This window comes from Sus scrofa, chromosome 3 (genome assembly GCF_054392235.1).
Source record: "Sus scrofa isolate SSC_HxYL_T2T_F1_AM1 chromosome 3, Sscrofa_HxYL_maternal_Yorkshire_Landrace_v2.0, whole genome shotgun sequence".
Classification (NCBI taxonomy): domain Eukaryota; kingdom Metazoa; phylum Chordata; class Mammalia; order Artiodactyla; family Suidae; genus Sus; species Sus scrofa.
The window spans coordinates 41,376,935-41,398,730 of NC_139385.1; the positions used below are offsets into that span (position 1 = coordinate 41,376,935).

General features: G+C 44.4%; 1 protein-coding gene across 47 annotated transcripts in view; it reads right to left on the bottom strand.

Moving 5' to 3' along the window:
• Nucleotides 1-755: 755 nt before the first annotated feature.
• The window catches only part of RBFOX1 (RNA binding fox-1 homolog 1), a 2,264,635-nt gene continuing 2,243,594 nt past the window's right edge, over nt 756-21,796 (bottom strand). For 31 of the 47 annotated variants that reach the window (XM_085017635.1, XM_085017636.1, XM_021088063.2 and 28 more), the window contains 2 exons: nt 5,149-5,224; nt 3,313-4,778 (listed from right to left, as the gene is read on the bottom strand). In XM_085017635.1, coding sequence (XP_084873761.1) covers nt 4,631-4,778; nt 5,149-5,224 — 224 coding nt within the window. In that variant the 3' untranslated portion in view covers nt 3,313-4,630. Of the gene's footprint in view, nt 4,779-5,148; nt 5,225-21,796 lie in introns of all 47 variants that reach the window. The other 16 variants (XM_021088068.2, XM_021088064.2, XM_085017662.1 and 13 more) reach the window with 5 other exon arrangements.

Sequence of the window (21,796 nt, forward strand, 5' to 3'; positions counted from 1 at the left end):
TGGTGGAAGCATTACATAATTACATGAAATAAGGAATGCAAGAGTCTTGGCTCTTCGTAAGCACTCTGTGAATTCTAGTACTTGCTACGATTATTTATCATCTTCATGCAAGGTTCCCCCCCCTTAAAAGTTGTACCTGTAACTTGAGTAGATGTTTCATTTGAAATGCACAGTTGCTTTTTGTTTTGTTTTAAACATTTATTTATCTAACATCGGTTATTAAATAACCTGTTTATTTTAGCTGGTTTACAGTGCTGTGCCAGGTTCTGCTATATAGCATAGTTACCCAGTCATATATGTATCTGCATGGTTTATTTTTTCTCATATATCTTCCATTGCATTCTATCCCAAGAGAATGGATATAGTTCCCTGTGCTGTGTGGTAGGACCTCCCTGCTGCTCCATTCTAAATGTAAGAGTTTGCAGCGACCAACCCCCAACGTCTCGTCCATCCCACTCTGTGGTGGTTCTGTTTCAAACCAAGGACTGATGTTTCCATGCTGGGGAATAGCTAAGCTTAGTTGTATTTCTTAAACAGCTGTGGTTGGTTCCACTGACCTCTTTGGAAAGATATGCCAGGGCACCTGCAGGAGGCACCTGGGTCTACCTGTGGTGACCAGGACAGCCCGCTGCCCACCTGGGCAGCCTCACCCCTCACTCAGGCACAAGGGCAGGCACAAGGCAGTCCTGTGTGGGGTTGAGTTCTTTCCCAAGAAACACACAGAAGCGAAAGGACTCAGAACATGGACTCACGTGGACCTTTTCAGACTAAGCTTTTATTTTTTGATATTACAAACCAGTTTTCTTTATTCACAAACCACTGTAAGTGATATAAACACTAATTTCTAAAGACAGATATACACATTTTCTGGGTTTGCAGATTGCGTGATGTGTGTGTTAAGTCACTATATGCCACACATGATAGTAATCTTTGTTTCCATAATTCATAATAGCAATAGTTATTTAGATAAATGAAAACATTCCAAATAAATACCGTTTAAAAAAATCCAAAATGTTTGTTTACATCTCTGACATACATTTTAAAATGACTTATTGGCCTCTTGGAGGAGAGTGCCTGACAAAAGATTCTGCAACATCAGTTGGTACCCACTTGCTCTAAATGATTTTATTAAAACTACATACAATCATGGGGGAAAGTACAGCTCATCGATGAAAATCAAAACTGCAAATTAATTTTACTTGACCCAACACAGTAAGAAGTCTATGTTTGTGATTCCAAATACAATGCCCAGTCTGGATTTTGCAATCTGAGGCAAATGGGAGACATGGCTTTTTTTCTCCCGAGCCCTCTGTTCCTTTTACCTCGCTTCCCCTTCGGGGTAGGATGTGGTAACAGTTTCATACATGGTTTCCCTTAAAAAACAAACAAAAAAACATCAACCAGGCACCCGTTGTCACAACACGGTCTTCTAGGTAAGGGGCTGAGGACATGTCAATGATGCCAGGAAACATCCCCTGGCCCCTCCCTCCCCCACCTGAAGACGTCTGCTGAAAAGAGCATTTTTTTTCCCCCCTCTGCTTTTGGCTGCTAAGCAGTTTTCCCCCGTTTCTCTCTGTTGCAAGATCACGGTGGTCTGTCTTAGATAGCGAAGCTACAGAAACTTGGTTTTCAAATCTTGCGAAACTTTATTGATGGTTTAATATCCAACCGATCTTACTGCATGCACATAGGATGACAAGAGAAAAGCTGGGTCACAAACACCTTTTTTTTTTTTTTTTTAACATTTTGTTCTTTTTTTTTTTTTTTTTTTTTTTGTCTTAAAGCAGAGTTGTTACAGCGGATTGGCAGGTTCACAGCGGTGAGTCAATAGCTTACTAAAGTGCACACCCTGCGGTCTGCACTGGACACACGGAAATTTTCAACTACGGCAGCAAAACTACTGGGGTCAGCTTGCTGCAGGGATTTTTTGTTTTTAATTTCAATACAAAAAACAGGAAGATCCGTGACAGATACCCCAACTTAGATTAACTTTGTAAACAGGACAACATGGAAAGACTTCAAACGGAAGAAGTGTAGACAAACTGCAATTTTTCGGCTGTGTCATTCTGGCCCTGCTTCAGAGGTGGGGGGACTTTGTTCTTGGGGGGATGACGAGGGTGGACCTACTTTTTTGCTTCCTTCTGACAAATGTCCTGGGCCTTGGAGACAAAAAAAAGAAAAGAAAAAAAAAAAGAAGAAACTAAAAATACTTATTCGAGAGACTTCTCGGGAGCCGGGGAAAAATGGGCGGGTGGGCTCTCACGGACTGAAAAATTGCAGGTTGTTTACACGACACAGTCAGGTTTCAAAAAGTACCAAGCTGATGAAAATACCATGGTTATCTCTATACCCAATGACTGCAATACTTGTAAAATGCTTCTATAAATCCGAATATGATTATCATGTAATTCCATAAAAATTCTACGTCTGTCTGTTAACAGTTGTTCTACGAGGCTAAAACTAAAGCTTCATAAGACTGTTTCTAGAACTTAACAACTCCACTGCACAGATGTAAATTTTATACATTTTTTTTAACTGGTACAAAGAATTTAAGTTTTTATTACTTTCTTTTTTTTGGAAAAAAAGAAAAAAATAGAAACAGTGCTTTTTATCACCTTTTTATTAATGTTATTTTTTCCCTCCCATAATATAAAAGTCAGCAATGATACCAATAATTTATTATACTGGAAGAAATATAAAAAGAATGCTTGTTGATGACCTAACTAGCAGGGTTTTTTTTTGCTTTTTTCTTTTTTTGTTTTTGCCTACATCACTAGCGGCTGGTTGAGAAGCTGAATACTGCCAGGTGGAATGGTTTAAAGGGTGCCGTTTGCCCAGCTTCGTTCAGCTCAGATGGACAAATGCTATTGGAAGCATCCCCTTAACAATGTAACCTTTGGCTTGAACTGACAATGAGCAACTTAGAACCGTGAATACATGGTCTGGGTGCAGTGGGTCGTTTAGACGCATCAGTTACTTTTGTTTTTCTTTCAGCCAAACCCCAGTCCCAATCCCCTAGGTCCCTCCCACCCGTCCCCCTTCACAAAATAAAATAATGCAGATGCAGGAAAAAACACGACCCCTGTAGTCACTTACACTCTTCCCAAACAGCTGATCACCCCAGTAGCTTCATCTTCAGCATGTAGAATTCATTTACAGGATATAGCACTCTGAATATGGCCCTACACCAGTTTTTATTCATAGCTAGCATCTCTCTAGATCAACCACAAAAACTCCTACAGCCAGCAACCAAACTACGGAACCTTCGGAAATGAAAGACCCACAATATTAAAATACACAGAACAAAATATCTGAGGTATAAGATAAAAAATGTAATTTTTTTCCTCTTTTTATTTTTTATTTTTTTTAGATGCTAAAATGATGCACGACTGCATGTATTGCAATACCCAGGCCTCGGAAAGCTTCCTTTCTCCCCACATTGGAAGGTTTTTATGGTTTTGTCATTTAGTATGGAGCAAAACGGTTGTATCCCCCTCGGTATATACTAGCCTGCAATGAAGAAAGAACGAGACCCACATCATCAGCATGGCTCCTAGTCTTGGCATCAGTCAAGGGTGCAAAAGCATTCTGAAACAAAGCAATTTAAGGGGTGTGTTTTTTACATTTTCCTTTTGCAACAGGTGGATCATCAAAAAAAGACTAATGTGAAAAATAGACACTCAGAAACAACCAAAACGGAGGCACCCCCTACCCATCCCAGGTCACTCTTGGAGAACTGAAGGTAAGGCCAATCCTGACCACCCCAAATGGTTCCTCATAAAGAAAAATCCCTGTAGAACCAAATCCTGTCTGCCAGGCCTGTGAACCAAAAGGACTCTGATGCAAACTGGACCACTGAAGGATTGGCACGGTCTCCTTTTGTTTGCTTGTTTGATTCATTAATGCAACGATATTCCGTCAGGAAAAGGCTCAATCTACACTCAAGAAGTTGAATGCAGATGATTTATTGAATGTAGTCATCCAGCTCTCCTTTCTAACACCTTCCTCAAGTGGACTGGGTGTTGAAGCAGAGTTGCTGAATGCAACATCAGGATGAAAGTGTAAATCATCTTCTTGCTGGCTCAGCGCTCTGTGTGGAAGTCTTGCTCTGGGGGGGGTGGGGGGGGGTGGGGCGGTGGTGCAGGTGAACTACTTAATGGCATTGAGCTTGTGCAAAATCATAGGTTTCCAAATGATGGTGGGATTTCTATGACCAAACTCCAGGGAATGGTCTGGCCATGGCTTTAAATGGCTCGGAGGTGGCACTTGCCTAGTTCCTTTCGCTAGAAGTTTTTGGCGATTCAAATGAATGCCTATGGGGGTTTATTTTTAGGATAAGGACTGATATTCTTGATCCCAAGCAGAAAACTGCATGCCAAAAGCTTTGTAATGATTGCATACGCTGTCACATGATGGGCACGTCTTACTGTACTCAAGAGTTTTAGTGCATAGAAGTTTGAACAAGTACAGGCAAATTCATCCCACCCTCACCTCCCGTGGTTGCCCTCCCCCCCCACCCCTCCCCAAACAAAAACCCAGAGCCCCCGCTCCCCAAAAAAAAGACAACCCCCAAACTGATTCCTTCTAATCCCTTATGTACTAGGCACACACACAAAGTGTGCCCCCCTCTCTATTTTCTTTCCTGGGCGACTATGACTTTAAACATGAATTGTAATAGGGGAGGAGAGGCAGTCAGATTCTCAGCTGCCTGACAGCAGAGGCCTGGAAGTGTGCAGCTTAGCTCCTCTGAAGTCTGTGCTGGGGCTGGAACCTTGGGGCTATGTGAATGAGCGGCAAGGGAGGGAAAAAAAAAAGAAAAAAAAAAGTTCTGCATTGACACTGCATTCTGTTAGTGATGGATTTAATTATCAAAATGACTAATTATTCCATTAAGGTAAGTGCTCGGCTAGGTGAGACTTGCAAAATTAGAAATATAATAACTTACATGCACTACATTGCCAAGAAATTAAGACATTTATCAAGTTTACTGGGAGGATTAATGTGCCATTTTAGCTGCTGTTAGCACAAGAGACAAATTCAATTAAGGGCAAGTGAGAAGACATCAACCGTCAACCCATACTAAGGTCCCAGCTGGGGGAAGGGACGGGCAGTGGAAAGAAGTGAGGAAGAGGAGGAATTGGTACTTACCATGGCACCAACGCCGTAGGTGGGGGCTGGAGCAAGTGTGTGGTGGTAGGGGTCGGTAGCATAAACTCGTCCGTAACTGAAAGGAAAACACAGGTGAAGATGAATCCGTAATATGCAATTACAAAGTAATAATAACAACCGTAAAGCAGAAAATAGCAAGACGGTGTGCAGGGGCCCTGTTCATCTTCGGAAATAAACCTATCCATGTCTGCCATGTAACATGACAGCAGTCCATGTGTACACAACGTGTTCCTTGGCCACTGAACAAAGGTATGTGGTGTGCCTGTGTGTGTGTCTCCTCTCTCTTATGCATCCCTTTCTATACTGTTCCTGTAGCGCCCTTGAGGATGAAGGGAGGCCGACGAAACAACCTGAGTGGTTTTCAGAAGCCCAGCAGAGATGGGATTAAGACGGCAGAGAAGGACTGGAGCTCACCTTTCCTCATAAAAGCAACAAAATACCAACCAATTGCCGAACAACCTTCAACGAAATAAACTGCAAACTATTGACAAAAGATATCCTCCTCCAGAAGACACAGAGGAGGCCACATCAAGATGGTAGGAGGAGCAATTACATGAGATAAGCAACCCCATACCCACCAGGTGGGCAGCCCACAGATCGGGAAGTAACTATCTCAGAGGCTCACCCATGGGAGTCAGAGTTTTGAGCCCCATGTCAGGTTCCCATGACTAGGGATCTGCACTAGGAGGAGGAGCCCTTGAAGCATTTGGTGGTGTGGGCCAGTGGGGCTTGTGCACAGGAGCTCCACAGGACTAGGGGAAACATATTCCACCTTTTCTTTTCTTTCTTTTTTTTTTTTTTGCTTTTTAGAGTTGCACCCACAGCATATGGAAGTTCCCAGGCTAGGGGTCCAAATGGAGCTATAGCTGCTGGCTTGTGCACAAAAGCTCCACAGGACTGGAGGAATGAACTGCACCTTTTTTTTTTTTTTTTGCTTTTAGGAGCCACACCCACGGCACATGGAAGTTCTCAGGCTAGGGGTCCAAATGCTGGCCTACACCACAGCCACAGCAATACAGGATCTGAGCCACATCTGTGACGTACACCACAGCTCATGGCAACACTGGATCCCTTGACTCACTAAGCAAGGCCAGAGATCAAACCCATATCCTCATGGATACTAGTCCAAGTTATTTCCACTGAGCCACGATGGGAACTCTTGGAGATGCCGCTCTTAAAAGGCGCACACAGGCTTTCATGTGCACTCAGTCCCAGGGCCAAGCAGACTTCATAGGAATCTGGGTCAGACCTGCTGGCAGTTCTTGGAGGCTCTCCTGGGAAAATGGGGTGAATGTGGCTTGTTGTGGGGAAAGGACATTGGAGGCAAAGTCTCAGGAAAAATCAGTGTGAACTCCTCTAGAACTGGCGATCTTGGAAAAATCTGGCCCCACCCATCATGGCTGAGAAGCCCCAGGACAAAAACAAACCAGGTGGGAACACAGCCCCACCAATCAGCAAACAGGCTGCCTAAAGATCCCCCAAGGCACGGCCACCTCTGCACACACCCAGAGACAAGGCACCTCCCACCAAAGGGATAAAAATCACCTCCACCTACCAGTGGGCAGGCACCAGTCCGTCCTATCAGGAAGCCTGCAGAAAGCCCCCATACCAACTTCAGCCACAAGGGGGACATGTATCAGAAACAACCCTATTGTCTGCAAAAAGGAGACCCCACCAAAAATCTATACAAAATGAAAGGACAGAGAATTATGATTCAGATAAAGGAAAAAATCCCAGAAAAAGAGCTAAGTGACCTGAAGATTATCAACTGCCATGAAAAAGACTTTAGACTAATGATAGTAAAGATGATTCAAGGACTTGGGACTAAACTGGAGGCAAAGATTGATAAATTACAAGAAATACTGGGCAAAGAAAGAGAAGATAGAAGGATCAAGCAAGCAGAGATGCAAAATACAGTAACCGAAATTTAAAAATGCACTAGAAGCAACCAACAGCACAATACAGGAGGCAGAAGAACACATAAAGCAAGCTGCTAGACTAGTGGAAATCACTGATGTGGAACAGAAAAGAGGGAAAAGATTGAAAAGAAATGAAGACAGTCTAAGAGAACTCTGGGACGTTAAATGCACTAACAGCCATAATTATGGGGGGGCCAGAAGGAGAAGAAAGGGCCAGAGAAAATATTTGAAGAGAGAATAGTGGAAAACTTCCCAGGAAGCACAATGAGTACCATATAAAATAAACCCAAGGAGGAATACACCGAGACATATTAATCAGACTGACCAAAATTAAAGACAAAGGGAAAATAAACATATAAGGGAACCCTAATAAGGGTGTCAGCAGATTTTTCAGCAGAAACTGCAGGCTGGAAGGGATTTGTATGATATACATAAAGTGATGAAAGGAAAACACTTCCAACCAAGATTACTTTACCCAGCAAGGCTCTCATTCAGATTTGAAGGAGAACTCAAAAAGCTTTACACACAAGCAAAAACTAAGAGAATTCAGCCCCACTAAGCCAGCTTTACAACAGATACTAAAGGAACTTCTCTAGGTGGAAAAGAAAAGGCCACAACCAGAAACAAAAATATTACAAATGACAATCCTCACAGGGAAAGGCACACATATAGTAAAGGTAGGAAATCATCCACATGCAAATGTTCCACCAAAACCAAAATCTTGAGGAGGGTACAAATGCAGGACACTGGAGAGGCACCTGTTGGTCTCTTAATTACAACTTAAAACAATCTTTTATCTATATAGACTCCTATGTCAAAAACAAACCAAAAATATACAATAGATACACACACAAACAAGAAAAAGCAATCCAGATACAACACTAAAGATAGTCATCAAACCACAAGAGAACAAGAATAAAAACCAACAAAACCAAATTACTAAAAATCCAAACCAATTATTAAAATTGCAATAAGAACATACATATCAATAGTTATCTTAAGTGTAAATGGACTAAATGCCCCAACCAAAAGACATGGTCTGGCTGAATAGATCCAAAAACAAGACTCATACATATGTTCTCTTCAAGAGACCCACTTCAGTTCCAGGGACACATACACACTGAAAGTGAGAGGATGGAAGAAAATATTCCATGCAAATGGGAATCAGAAGACAGCTGAAATAGCAATGCTCTTTTCAGCAAAATAGACCTTAAAGAATATTATAAGAGACAAAGAATGACCATACATAACAATCAAAGGATCAATCCGAGAAGATCTAACAACTGTAAATATATATGCGCCCAACGTAGGATCACCTCAATATATAAGGTAACCGCTAATAACCTTAAAAGGAGAAATGGACACTAACACACTAATAGCAGGGGACTTTAACACCATTCTTACAGCAATGAACAGATCATACAGACAGAGTATCAATAAGGAAACAGGCCCTAAACGATGTATTAGACCAGATGGACTTTATAGATATTTATAGAACCCTCCATCTAAACACAGCTGAATACACAGTCTTCTCAAGTACACATGGAACATTCTCTAGGATCACATTCTAGCCACAAATCAAGCCTTGGTGACTTTAAGAAAATTGAAATCATATCAAGTATCTTTTCTGACCACAACATGATACAACTGGAAATCAGTAACAAAAAAAAAACCCTGCAAAAAAATCACAAACATGAGACTAAGCAATATGCTACTAAACAAGCAATGCATCAATGAGGAAATCAAAGAGAAAATTAAAAGATACCCAGAAGCAAATGATAACAAAGATAAAACAATCCAAAACCTATGAAATGTAGCAAAAGCGTATCTAAGAGGGACGTTTACAGCAATACAAGTCTACCTCAGAAAACAAGAAAAAGCATAAATAAACAACTTAACTTTACACCTAAAGCAACTAAAGCAACAAAAGAAAAGTCATAAAGATCAGACCAGAAATAAATGAAATAGAAATGAAGAAAACCATAGAAAAGATGGATGATACTAAAAGCTGGTTCTTTAAGAAGATCAACATACTTAGCCATACTCGTCAGGTAAAAAAGTATGCAAAACCGTAAAATTAGAAATGAAAAAAGGATAAGTACAATGGACATCACAGAAATACAAAGGGCTGTGAAAGATTACACGCAACTATATGCCATTAAAATGGAAAACCTATTAGAAATAGAAAAATTCTCAGAAAAGTAGTCTTCCAAAACTAAACCAAGATGAAATAGACAAAATGAATGGACCAATAACAAATACTGAAATTGAAACTGTGATTTCAAAACTTCCAACAAATGAAAGTTCAGGACCAGATGGCTTCACAGGTGAATTCTATCAAAAATTTAGAGAAGAGCTGACATCTCTCCTTCTGAAGTAATTAAAAAAAAAATTTGCAGAGGAAGGAACATTCCCAAACTCATTCTAGGAGGCCACCATCATCCTGATACCAAAACTAGACAATGATGCCACAAAATGGAAAATTACAGGCTAATATCACTGGTGAACATAGATGCGAAAATCCTTGACAAAATACTAGCAAACTGAATCCAGCAGTACATTAAAAGGATTGTACACCATGATCCAAGTGGGATTTGTCCCAGGGATGTAAGGATTTTTCAATATCCAAAAATCAGTGTGATATACTACATGAACAAACTAAAGAATAAAAACTATATGATCCTCTCAATAGATGCAGAAAAAGCCTTCTTTTCCCTTCCTTCCTTCCTTTCGTTTCTTAGGGCTGATTGTGCAGCATATGGAGATTTCTAGTCTAGGGTTCTAATTGGAGTTTTAGCTGCTGGCCCATGCCACAGCCACAGCAATGTGGGATCTGAGCTATGTCTGTGACCTACACCACAGCTATGGCAACACTGGAACCTTAACCCACTGAGCCAGGAATCAAACCAGCATCGTCATGTATACTAGTCAGGTTCATAACCCACTGAGCTACAACAGAAACTCCCAGAAAAAGCATTTGACAAAATCTAACACCATTTCTGATAAAAACCCTCTAGAAAGTGGGCATAGAGGGAACCTACCTCAACATAATAAAGGCCATATATGACAAACCCACAGCAAACTTCATTATCACTGGTCAAAAGCTGAAAGAATTCCTCCTAAGATCAGAAACAAGACAGGGATGTCGGCTCTCACACTGCTGTTCAACATAGTTTTGGAAGTGCTAGCCACAGCAATCAGGAGAAAGAAATAAAAGGCATCCAAATTGGAAAAGAGGAAGTAAAACTATCAATGTTTGCAAAGGACATGATACTATACCTAAGAAAGTCTAAAGATGCTACCATAAAACAGCTTATCAATGAATTTGTTAAAGTTGCAGGATACAAAATTAATACACAGAAATTGACTGCATTTCTATATACAACAATGAAAGATCAGAAAGAGAAATTAGGGAAACCACCCCATTTTTTAAATCACATCAAAAAGAATAAAATACCTAGGAAAAAAATCTACCTCAAGAGACAAAAGACCTGCACTCTGAAAACCATAAGATGCTGATGAAAGAAATCAAAGGTGACACAAACAGATGGAAAGATACACCATGCTCTTGGATTAGAAGAGTCAATATTGTCAAAATGACTATACTACCCAAGTCAATCTACAGAATCAGTGCAATCCCTCTCAAATTACCAATGGCATTTTTCACAGAACTAGAAAAAAATATTTTAAGGTTTGTTTGGAAGCACGAAAGACCCAGAATAGCCAGAGCCATTCTGATAAAGAAAAATGGAGCTGGAGGTATCAGGATCCCTGACTTCAGACTATACTACAAAGCTACAGTCATCAAAATAGTACGGTATTGACACAAAAACAAATACAGGTCAGTGGAACAGGATAGAAAGCCCAGAATTAAACCTATGCACCTACAGTTAACTAATCTATGAGAAAGGTGGCAACAATATACACTGGAGTAAAGACAGTCCCTTTAATAAGTGGTTCTGGGAAAACTGGACAGCATGTAAAAGAATGCAGTTAGGGGGAGTTTCCATTGCAGCACAGCGGAAACAAATCTGACTAGGAACCGTGAAGTTGTGGGTTCGATCCCTGGACTCGTTCAGTGGGTTAAGGATCTGGCGTCATGAGCTGTGGTGTCAGTCACAGATGCTGCTCAGATCCTGCTTTGCTGTGGCGTAGGCCAGCAGCTGTAGCTCTGATTTGACCCCCAGCCTGGGAACCTCCGTATGCTGTAAGTGTGGCCCTAAAAAGCAAAAAAAAGAGAATGAAATTAGAACACTCCCTAATACCATAGACAAAAATAAACTCAAAATGCCTTAAAGAACTAAATATAAGAACTAAATTTAAGATGTGGTAAAACTCTTGGAGGAAAACATAGGCTGAACACTCTCTGCCACAAACCATAGCAATATCTTCTCAGATCCACTTCCTAGTGTAATGACAATAAAAACAAAAAAATGGAACCTAATTAAACTTGACAGTTTTTTTGCATAGCAAAGGAGACCCTAAACAAAAGGAAGACAGCCCAAGAATGGGAGAAAATATCTGCATATGAAGAGACTGACAAGGGATTAATTTCTAAAATATATAAACACCTCCTGCAGCTCAATAGCAAAAAAAAAAAAAAAAAAAAAAAAAAATCCAAACCAACCAACCCATCAAAAAAATGTGCAGAAGATCTCAACAGTTCTCCAAAGAAGACATACCGATGGCCAAAAAACAGATGAATATCACTAATCAACATCGTTAATCCAACATCACTCATCATTAGAGAAAGGCAAATTAAAATCACTATGAGGTACCACCTTACACCAGCCAGAATGGCCATCATCCAAAACTCTACAAATAATAAATGCTGGAGAGGGTGTGGAGAAAGGGGAACCCTCTTACACTGTTGGTGGGAATGGAAATTGATGGGATCACTATGGAAAACAGTATGGCGATTCCTCAAAAAACTAAAAATAGAATTACCTTTTGATCCAGCCATCCCACTCCTGGGCATCTATCCAGAGAAAACCATGACTGGAAAAGATACATGTACCCCAGTGTTTATTGCAGCACCCTACACAATAGCCAAGACATGGAAACAACCCAAATAGCCATCGACAGAGGAGTGGATAAAGACCATGTGGTACATATAATTACTCAGCCATAAAAAGGAATGAAGTAATGGCATTTACAGCAACATGGATGGACATAGAAATTATGCTAAGTGAAGCTAGTCTGACAGTGAGACCCAAATGTCATATGCTGTCACTTACATGTGGAATCTAAAGGATGTGAACTATTTTGCAGAATAGATACTGACTCACAGACTTTGAAAAACTTATGGTTTCCAAATGAGGCTGGTTGGGGGCTGGGGGGATGGGCTGGGGGTTTGGGATAGAAATGCTAAAAAAAATGGGTTGTGATGATGGTTGTACAACTATAAATATAATAAAATTCATTGATTTTTTTTACAAAGAAACCTAGCACCCATAAAGGACATGCTCTAATCAAGAGAGTCTGTTCTCTTTTCCTAATGAAGCTGTCACCAACCAAGCGAGATGATGAATCAAAGCGTGAAGCGACCCAGTCTGTAGTTAGGGTCCAGAATCTCAGGGTGGGAAAGAACAAACATATTCAAAGAGAAGCATCCTTGGAGGCTTAAGGGACCTCCTCCCTTTTCAAGAATTAGAATCTGGTTTGCTTTGATCCTATTAGTTCAGAACTTCCATCTCATCATCTAAGGCCAGGTTCTGGAAAGGGACAGGTTTTAAACAACTTATCTTGATAACATTTCCTCATCTGAGTTTTATTTTTTTTCTCGCTTCCTCTACCAGCCTCCTTTCTCTACTGCGACAACTCCCAACACAGGCTTTGGAATAAAAACACAGACGGGGTGGAAGCCTAAGACTCTGGATGCCCTTCAAGTGTCTGGAACCGAACAATGCAACCAATCAGAAATGAAGGTTCAGAGAGGTTGAGTCACTTGCTCAAGGTCACAGAGCTAGCCAGAGTCAAAGCTGATCCATGAATCTCTCAGGGCTGTTCTCATGGGCTGCTCTCATGCCCTTTCCAGGGCTCCAGGTTCCCTTCTTTGAATGACCTGCCAGATATCCTCTTGGATATAGTTTGAACCTTGCTGTATCAGCAGTGCTCAATGTTAGGCGAGGGTCCCTGGATGCAGAGCACGCACCTGATGTGTGGCAGGGTTCTTTCTAGAGGAGAGAGGGGCAAGCAGGCTGGAGAAAGGGGAAATAGGATGTATGTGGTCCGAGCAGGAGATGAGCTCCTACCTGATCCTGGGTGTTGACCCCAGAGTTGATCCCACCCTCAGGTAAGTGGGTTGTTTTTTTTTTTCATGTTCACGTGAGTTAAGCATTCTCTGGGGGCTTCCATGAGGGGCAGAGAATATAGTCGAATGTAGTTACTCATCAGAGTAACTTATTGGCAGAGGGCAAATCTCTGAAGAAAGTGACAGCTCTTTGCCATTCGCAACCAACATTCACGGCTGGGGGAACGTGTGTACCAGCCACATACGGGGCACACATGTGGATTATCAAGAAAGAGCTTCTGAGTCTTGACCTTTCAAGAATGAAGGAACAAGGCAGGAAGAGAGAGTTTGTACGCTCAGCCTTGGGGTCTAATCTCTGTGGACTTCACGCCTCTCTCTTTCCCCATACTCCCCACTTCTAATTGTCTTTGTCCCAGTTGGTGGGTCAGAATGACTAGAAGGATCTCACCCCGCAAAGCCTGGGAAGGTGGGAAGAAGCCAGGGAAAGAAACGGCTAACCCTCGAGCTTTAAGTTCGACTCCAGATGGAAAAAAAAGACACTATGATTCCAAGTTCTCATTGGACACGTCTTATGCCAAGCCCCCGCCCCCATTTCAAAGGACGCTGGGCTCCACTTTACATGAGGCTTTCAGCTTCCACACGCAGCATTCTACTGATCCTCCAAAGCAGTGACGGGAGCAGGCCTTTCGTTTTGGAGATGAACCCCTCCATGACAGTAACAAATCGTCAGCCCCTCCTGCTTTTCGTTCCTCAGGACACCCTTCGTGCCTGTGACTCATCAAAAATGACCTTTAATCAAAGACTCTTGGAGTTCCCGCTGAGGTTCAACAGGATTGGTGGCATCTCTGCAGCACAGGAGGCAGTTTGGTCCCCAGCCCAGCGCAGTGGGTTAAAGGATCCAGCATTGCCACAGCCGTGGCATAGGCTGCACCTGCATCTCCTGATCTGATCCCTGGCCTGGGAACTCCCTATGATGCAGGGCGGCCAAAACACACACACACACATCCCAAACCTTCAAGGCGGCCAAAACACACACACACACACACACACACACACACACACACACCCCAAACCTTCAAGGCGGCCAAAACACACACACACACACACCCCAAACCTTCAAGGCGGCCAAAACACACACACACACACACACACACACACACACACACACACACACACACACGCACCCCTCCCACCCAAACCCTCAAGACTCTCCCTCTCTCTGGGATGAAAACCGAAAACAACAAAAACTAGGTGTACGTCTTAAGTGTCAAAACAAGAAGACTGGGAACTTCTTGAAGAAATCATTTCTTCCTGGAGGTCACTCATGAAATCTGGGCTTCCACCCATGGTTAGAAGTAGAGACTAGGAGGGAAAAAACACCATGTCTAACTTTGGCAGCGATTTTCATCTCATGCAAAAATCAAATCTGTTATAAGTCTGGAGGAAAAACAAAACAAAACAAAAAAAAACACCTGTTCATGGGATTATTTTTGATGCGGTTTCCCCTGGCAAAGCTGGTTTATAAGAACAGGACATCTACTGCAAAGACGAAGTAAACACACCTGGAAATGTACTCTGTGAGGCCACAGTACAGTGTCCTTCAAAGCACCAAAGCACGCGTGACGACGCAGCTTCGGAGCGATGATGATGATTATTTTTCAGTGTGGGGACCTGTTCTACGGAGGCAAAACAGGTCCCCTTTTGGGGAGACAGCATACTGGCAGTCTGAATATCTTCTGGGAAAACACAGCCCACCCCACCCCCCCCTTGTCCTCCTGCCTGCTTTAATGGTCAATTCTTATTTCTCTCTGACACAGGGCCAAGCTTCAACCTTTCTGGAAGACCCCAGGTAACAATCTGGCCGCGCCGTCTTCCCCAGCAGAAGCAAAAACACAGTGGTGCCGAAGCCGTCCTTGTAAACGAGCAGGCTCCTTTTTCTCCGCAGGGTGACCTCTACCTTCAGAATCCGATGGTTTTATTATGATTAATAAATTTCCTTTCCACAGAGGAAAAGGGACCGTGTCAGCTCAAACTGAAAGCAAGGAGGCTTCTTTTCAAATGCTAATTCCAAAACACGCCCCTGTGTGACACTGCAGTTTAGACACAAGGTTATTAGGGAAGCTGTGGACCCGGGCTCTCTGCTTGCAGCTGACATGCCAGGCACGTCAGCGACCTCCCGTCCTCGGACTTGGCTGAGCACAGCCCGAAGGAAGAGTGGCAGTTCCCAGGGGCCTCCCTGGGAAGGGGAGGACGAGGTCGTAGGACCGACCTGCGCCAATGGCCACCCTCCACGCCACCCCGTCCCCAGCCAGGCGGGCACTGCTACAGTCGTGGCCCCACAGCCCATCCGTCAGAAACTGCAGAGGAAGGACCTCTGAAAGCTGCCTCCCCCCCTGCCCCCGCTGCTCATGCTCTGACCCCCCTGACATGAGGCACCAGTATTTCATCAGAACCAAATCAAACCCATCTTCTTTCTTGTCTCCTTGGTCCTACTCTGGCTTCTTCAACCCTCCAGCCCTTTAGATCTGTGTCCATCTGTCTGAGGGGTTGTCTGCCTATCTCTGGATCAATGGATCTATCTATCATCTTTCTATCTATGTAGTAAATACAAATCTACATAAAGCTAATCCCATCATCCCCTCCTTTGAAATCCTTCCGTGATTTTCCATTGAACCTGTAATAAAATCCAGACGAGGCCACATCCCCCTGCCCCGCTGTCCGTCCTCTCGTCCTCTCTCACTCCCCGTGGCCCCCAGCTCACTGTGCTCCAGATGCACCCACACCCCTTGGACGTCTGTAGGGCCTTGATCTTTGCTCCTCTCCCTCCTGAACTGCTTCCTTTCCTCCTTGTGTCTCAGTCCAAATGCCGCTCCCCACAGGCGCCCCCGCCCCGACTGCTCTTTCTCTTTCTTACGCGCACTTGCCAGCCTGTCCCCATCCTTCCTGAAACAGAGCACAGCTCCGCTCATTTTCTTTCCGAACTTCCCTGAGTATGTACCTGTCCCCTCTCGGGGAGGGCAGCCCCCTGAGGGCTGGGGCTGAGCCTCCTTCGTTCTCCTTTTTCTCCCCAGCATCCAGCACAGCACTGGCCACGGGGCACATGGACAAAGGCCCAAGCCAAGGGCACTATTGAGGGAAGGCAGCCAGAGGAGGAGTAAAGAGGGAAGAGAGGCCCCGGAGGAGCCGGGAGCCACATCCTGAGGGTTCTGTTAGCCGCAAAGGGAAGAAAGAAACAGAGGAACGCAAGGTCACAGCGTTGTTGGCTAGTTCACCAGGGCGTGCAGCCTTTGCGAGCCCTCCTCTTTCTCTGACCTTAGCAACACGTTAACACCAGGAGGCCGGCCTGCCCTGGAGAGGGCAAAGGCTCGGGGCCAGAAGATCCAGGTGCCAGGTCTGCCTTTGCAATGACCTTGTTCAGTGACGCTGGAAAATCCCCCTCTCCCAGCCCCATTTTCCTCCTTCATAAAATGATTCTGTTCTGTCTGGGCCCCGCCTGATTCACAGGGAAAGTGCATGAAAAGAAACCAGATACAGGAGTTCACATCATGGCTCAGCCGTTAACAGACCTGACTGGCATCCCATGAGGATGCAGGTTTGATCCCTGGCCTTGCTCCGTGGGTTAAGGATCCGGCGTTGCCGTGAGCTGTGGTATAGGTTGCAGATGCGGCTGGGATCCTGTGTTGGCGAGGCTGTGGTGTAGGCTGGCAGCTACAGCTCCAATTCGACCCCTAGCCTGGGAACCTCCATGGGCCGCAGGTGCGGCCCTAAAAAGAAAGAAAGAAAAAAGACACCAGATACATTTTAAAGCAATCTACAGAGAGTGGAGATTATGAGGCAAGGGTTTCTTATGGAGAATTTCACCAGCCCGTCTTCCGCCTGCGCAGCTTTGTGGTCTGCAGAGGCCCCCGACTGAGTCGCTTCTAACGGGATCCTGTGTAGCTCTCGCAGTCCACCCAATACCTGCTTTTGGAGTCAAGATCCACCTCATTACAATGTCATTTCCTTTTCTTTTCTGGACTGTCTGACTATTTAACGAGTGAGGGATGAGGAAAATGGTTCCATCCAGGCCAGCGCTGGGCCAGGGACGGCACGTCCGGAATAGGAGAGGTGTCGGGTACGGAGCGAGGGATTGCAAAATGCAGCTCTGTATCCACTCAGTGCCCTCCGCTCACTCTGACCTGACTGTAATTCTGACCTCCTCCTCCATTGCTCTCCTTGGTGATTGTCTTGGGTGAGAGGTTGATTCACTTCCTTAGATAGCACCCCCCAGAGCACACCAAAGCCCACGGCACTGTGGTGAATACAACCATGAACCCCAAACTGCTCAAGTCTCAGACCCTACATTTCACCCAGACTCTCCTCTTGACCGAGGCATCACCCACGGCCTGTCTGGACACGTCCAGTGATGGAGAAACAGATGGAGTTTCAGTCGCTGTGTGTGACCTTAAAGTTATGCTCGAGTCACATGAGTAGGGTAGCTGCCTGTGGGATGCAAGCGATGAACCCACATTCGTTACCATGTTTTGTCAACTAGACTAAGAATGTAACTACTATGTATTATTGACATCTAAATTGAGCCACAACAAGCTGGGTGTGAGTGAAATCCTATGGGGCCACGTTGGCACACCCACCCCAGGGTTTTAACAGTCAAGTGATTTTCTTAAAGGGCCATAGTAAGAACGCTGTGGTTTGCTTCACTCCATGGAGTTCTGTATTACTTTATATACCGTAATGCAGAATCTTGATGCTCCTGAGACTTTACTCGTATTTTAGCATCCCCTCCCCATGCCCCCTGTTTCAGAGACAACTGGGGGAATCCTTGTGGAGCAGAAAGATGAGTTAAATATGCTGGGCCCTCAGATGAACTTCCTGATGTGGTACAGGCCTCCTAGACAGCCTTGGTGCACCCTGAAGCGGCAAAGCCTTGTGTCCCAACCACCTAGAGAAGTGATACAGAGTATGCATTTAAAGCAGGATGCCTCAGTAGGGACCAGAAGGCAGCCCCCAGTCTCTGGGATGCCATTTGCGGCTACAGTGCCCTCTTAATTCTGTCTTAAGAGTCTGGAAGGTATTTGGGAAATTAATCCGTGCAAGTCATCGATCCCCCATGAAATGTACAAACAGGTTCCACGCCATGGCCCTCGTGGTCTCGCTGCCTGCAATTTGGAGATGGTGGTGTAACTTGGGAATGCTCTCCTTCCCTCTTCTGTGGTCTCAGACCTCAGTTGGTCTCAGTGAACACACTCACTGGAATATTCCACTATGACTACAGTAGCCTTCTCCTAGTCTAATCCAGGCCACGGTTTATACAATTGTAGCTTTTGTTCCAAAAGCTTCCTGAGACAGGTAAGTCAGAGGGATGGACTCAGTCCCATGACTCAAAACCTCTAGGAAAGACAGGGTAGAAAGGGAAGAAAGTCTCCAAGATGAACACCAGGGAGTTATTCCCAACCCAACTCTGACAGCTCTGAATTCTACCGCGGCTCGCTTCCCTAGCTTGGACTTGAAATGATCCTCTTCTCAAACCACCTGTTTCAGTTTTGGGACTCTCTTCCCCAGAGGTAGGAGGGAAAGAGTCTTCTGAGCATGTTGGCTTCTAGATAGGAAGCCAGAGTTTGCAGTTGCCCACGGATGCCTGTCCCACCTCTGAATTGTGTGTGTCCAAGTAGGCACCTGCAGCCAACACCTGCAGAAGCCATGAGAACTAGTTCGTGCCGCCCACGGCGAGTCAGATGGCATCATGTTGTCTCTGTCCTCTCGAAACAGTTAATAAGTTAATAAGTTAATAACCTCTAATAAGTTAATAAGTTAATAACGGTTAATAAGTTAATAACCTCTTCCTCTTCTAAATCCCAGCAGAGTGGGTTACAGGTAAGAACCCCAGTTCTGGAAGCATCACAACAGAGTACCAGTCTGGGAGTCCAGAAGACACAGAAGCCCTGCTTTGGGCTCCACACTTCCCTCACTCCGAATGCTTCCTCCAACAGAAGACCCATGGCCACACTCAATCTAGGGCCAGGGCCAAGGCCACCCTCCTTTTAGGAAGTCTCTTTCACCTTCTCTATGTCCTAACCACAGCTTCACAAAAATCACTAAGAATTTCCCATCATGCCTGGAAATCAACATGATACCCCAGTGGCAGTTTCATCCTTGGGGGACCACAGCAGGAGCTCCTTGCTTGTACCGCTCCTGAGATCTGCAGTACACTTTCAGAGAAGCAGGGCTGAACAGCAGCTAAGGATTTCTTGGGGTCAGAATTCCTGGAATAAAATTCTGCTTCTGCAGTTTCCCCATTCAGTAAACACAGAATGAGCCAGTTTCTCTGTGAACGAAGATGAGGATGATGCAGCATGTGTAAGGCTGTAGTGAGGTTGAGGGGAGGTTGGCAGGTAACCAGTTAGAAACCAAACCAGTATCAGCTGTGGGTGCTATTAAGAGAGGATTGCCACTCTTGCCCTGTCTCTACTCCATGTGGGGGTCCCTCCAGTTGAAGCCCCAAAGAATACATGTGACACAGCTACCCCTGAACTGAGCTGAGCTTCTGAAGCTCTGTGTACCAGCATCCTCCACGCCCCATGTAAGCAGAGCAACGATTTTCAGATGTTAACTAACAGGATGAGAAGGAGACTCATGCTGGGCCCTGTACCCCAGGGATGTCCTATCACACACACACACTCAAAGGCAAAATTGCAACATAAAGTCAAGACACACTGCTAGTGTCCAGGTTATCTGTTGCAATGTGTGTGTGTGTGTGTGTATTTGCCATGCTTACAGCATGTGCACATCCCCAGGCCAGGGATGGAATGCACACCACAGCAACGACGCGAGCCACAGCAATGATCACACCAGATCCTCAACCCCTAGGCCACCAGGGAAGTCCTCTGTCACAACATTTTAATTCCACGTGAGTGTCCCTCACCTCTAAGAGGCGAGGTCTCAGGGTACACATACTCCCTCAATATTCCCTTGAGCAAAGCAAATGAAAATATGTCTCTCAAGTGGTACTATCCCATGGAAATGTAACGAGAGCCACAAACTCAAGTCGCAGTGGACACTGCAAGTTCTTTGGCAGTCACATTAAAAAAGGATGAAAACAGGGGCAATGCATGTTTCTATTTTAATTTAATCTGACGTATTAAAAATGGCATCACTGCGATGTGTCATCAACGTAAAGCTGATGTGTGCGATGCTTGACAGAACTGGGTGCTAGGTTTCTGAAGGCGAGCATGCACTGCACATGTAGAGCTCCCCTCGATTTGGATTCAGCCACATTTGAAGGGCTCAAGAGCCACTTGGTGACTGACTGACTGCATATAAGAACTTCTCTACTAAGATAACGTGTAAGAATGCAGGCTGGCAGAGTCCCTCTCCAGGCCTAGGGATCAGGACCTCTGGGGCAGGGAGTGGGTTGGGAGAAATGGAACCTGTGTTTCTAATACATTCTGCAAGCGGCTGTCTATACTCTGATAGGTGATGATTGCTGTTCTATAGTCAAAAAAATTCTGCCCTGATGAGCCCTCCCTTACTCAGGCTAATTCAGTGCTCTCTAGATATCTTTAATATCCAGATGTGGACTTCCCATCATGGCTCAGTGGTTAATGAATCCGACTAGGAACCATGTGGTTGCAGGTTCGATCCCTGGCCTCGCTCAGTGGGTTAAGGATCTGGCGTGAGCTGTGGTGTAGGTTGCAGATGAGGCTCAGATCCTGAGTTGCTTTGGCTCTGGCATAGGCTGGCGGCTACAGCTCCAATTTGACCCCTAGCCTGGGAACCTCCATATGCCGTGAGTGTGGCCCTAGAAAAGACAAAAAAAAAAAAAAAGAAATCCAGATAAAGACATTTCATTTTTAAAAAAATGAAAAATTTTATTTTATTTTTCTTTTTAGGGCTGCATCTGCAGCATATGTAAGTTCGCAGGCAAGGGGTCAAGTTGGAGCTGAAGCTGCCAGCCTACACACCACAGCCACAGCAACATTGGATCTGAGCAGCATCTGCTATCCACACTGGAGCTTAGCTCCACACCGGATCCTTAACCTACCGAGCAAGGCCAAGGACCGAACCCATATCCCCGTGGATACTAGTCAGGTTCTGAACCCGCTGAGCAACAATGGGAACGCCGACAGTTCATTTTTACACAATATTATTGCATATAAGAAGCCTTGAACTCTGTCCATTCACAAGAAGCGCTCAATAAATGCTATGATTACTTTTACCAAGTTCCTCTGTCTCTCCGTTCCCGTAGCACCCTGCCCTTCTGCTATTACGATATGCATCACATTTTATTGGAAACAGACCAATTAAGTACACATCAATTGGCTGCATGACAACTCTGCAGAATAATCAAGTTGCCAAAATGGAAGGGAGACGATGAGATGAAATTTGCTGAAGGATCAATTAGAGGAATGGCCAATTTGGAAATTTCTTCCAAATACTATCTGCAGTCTTAGTGCAGCTG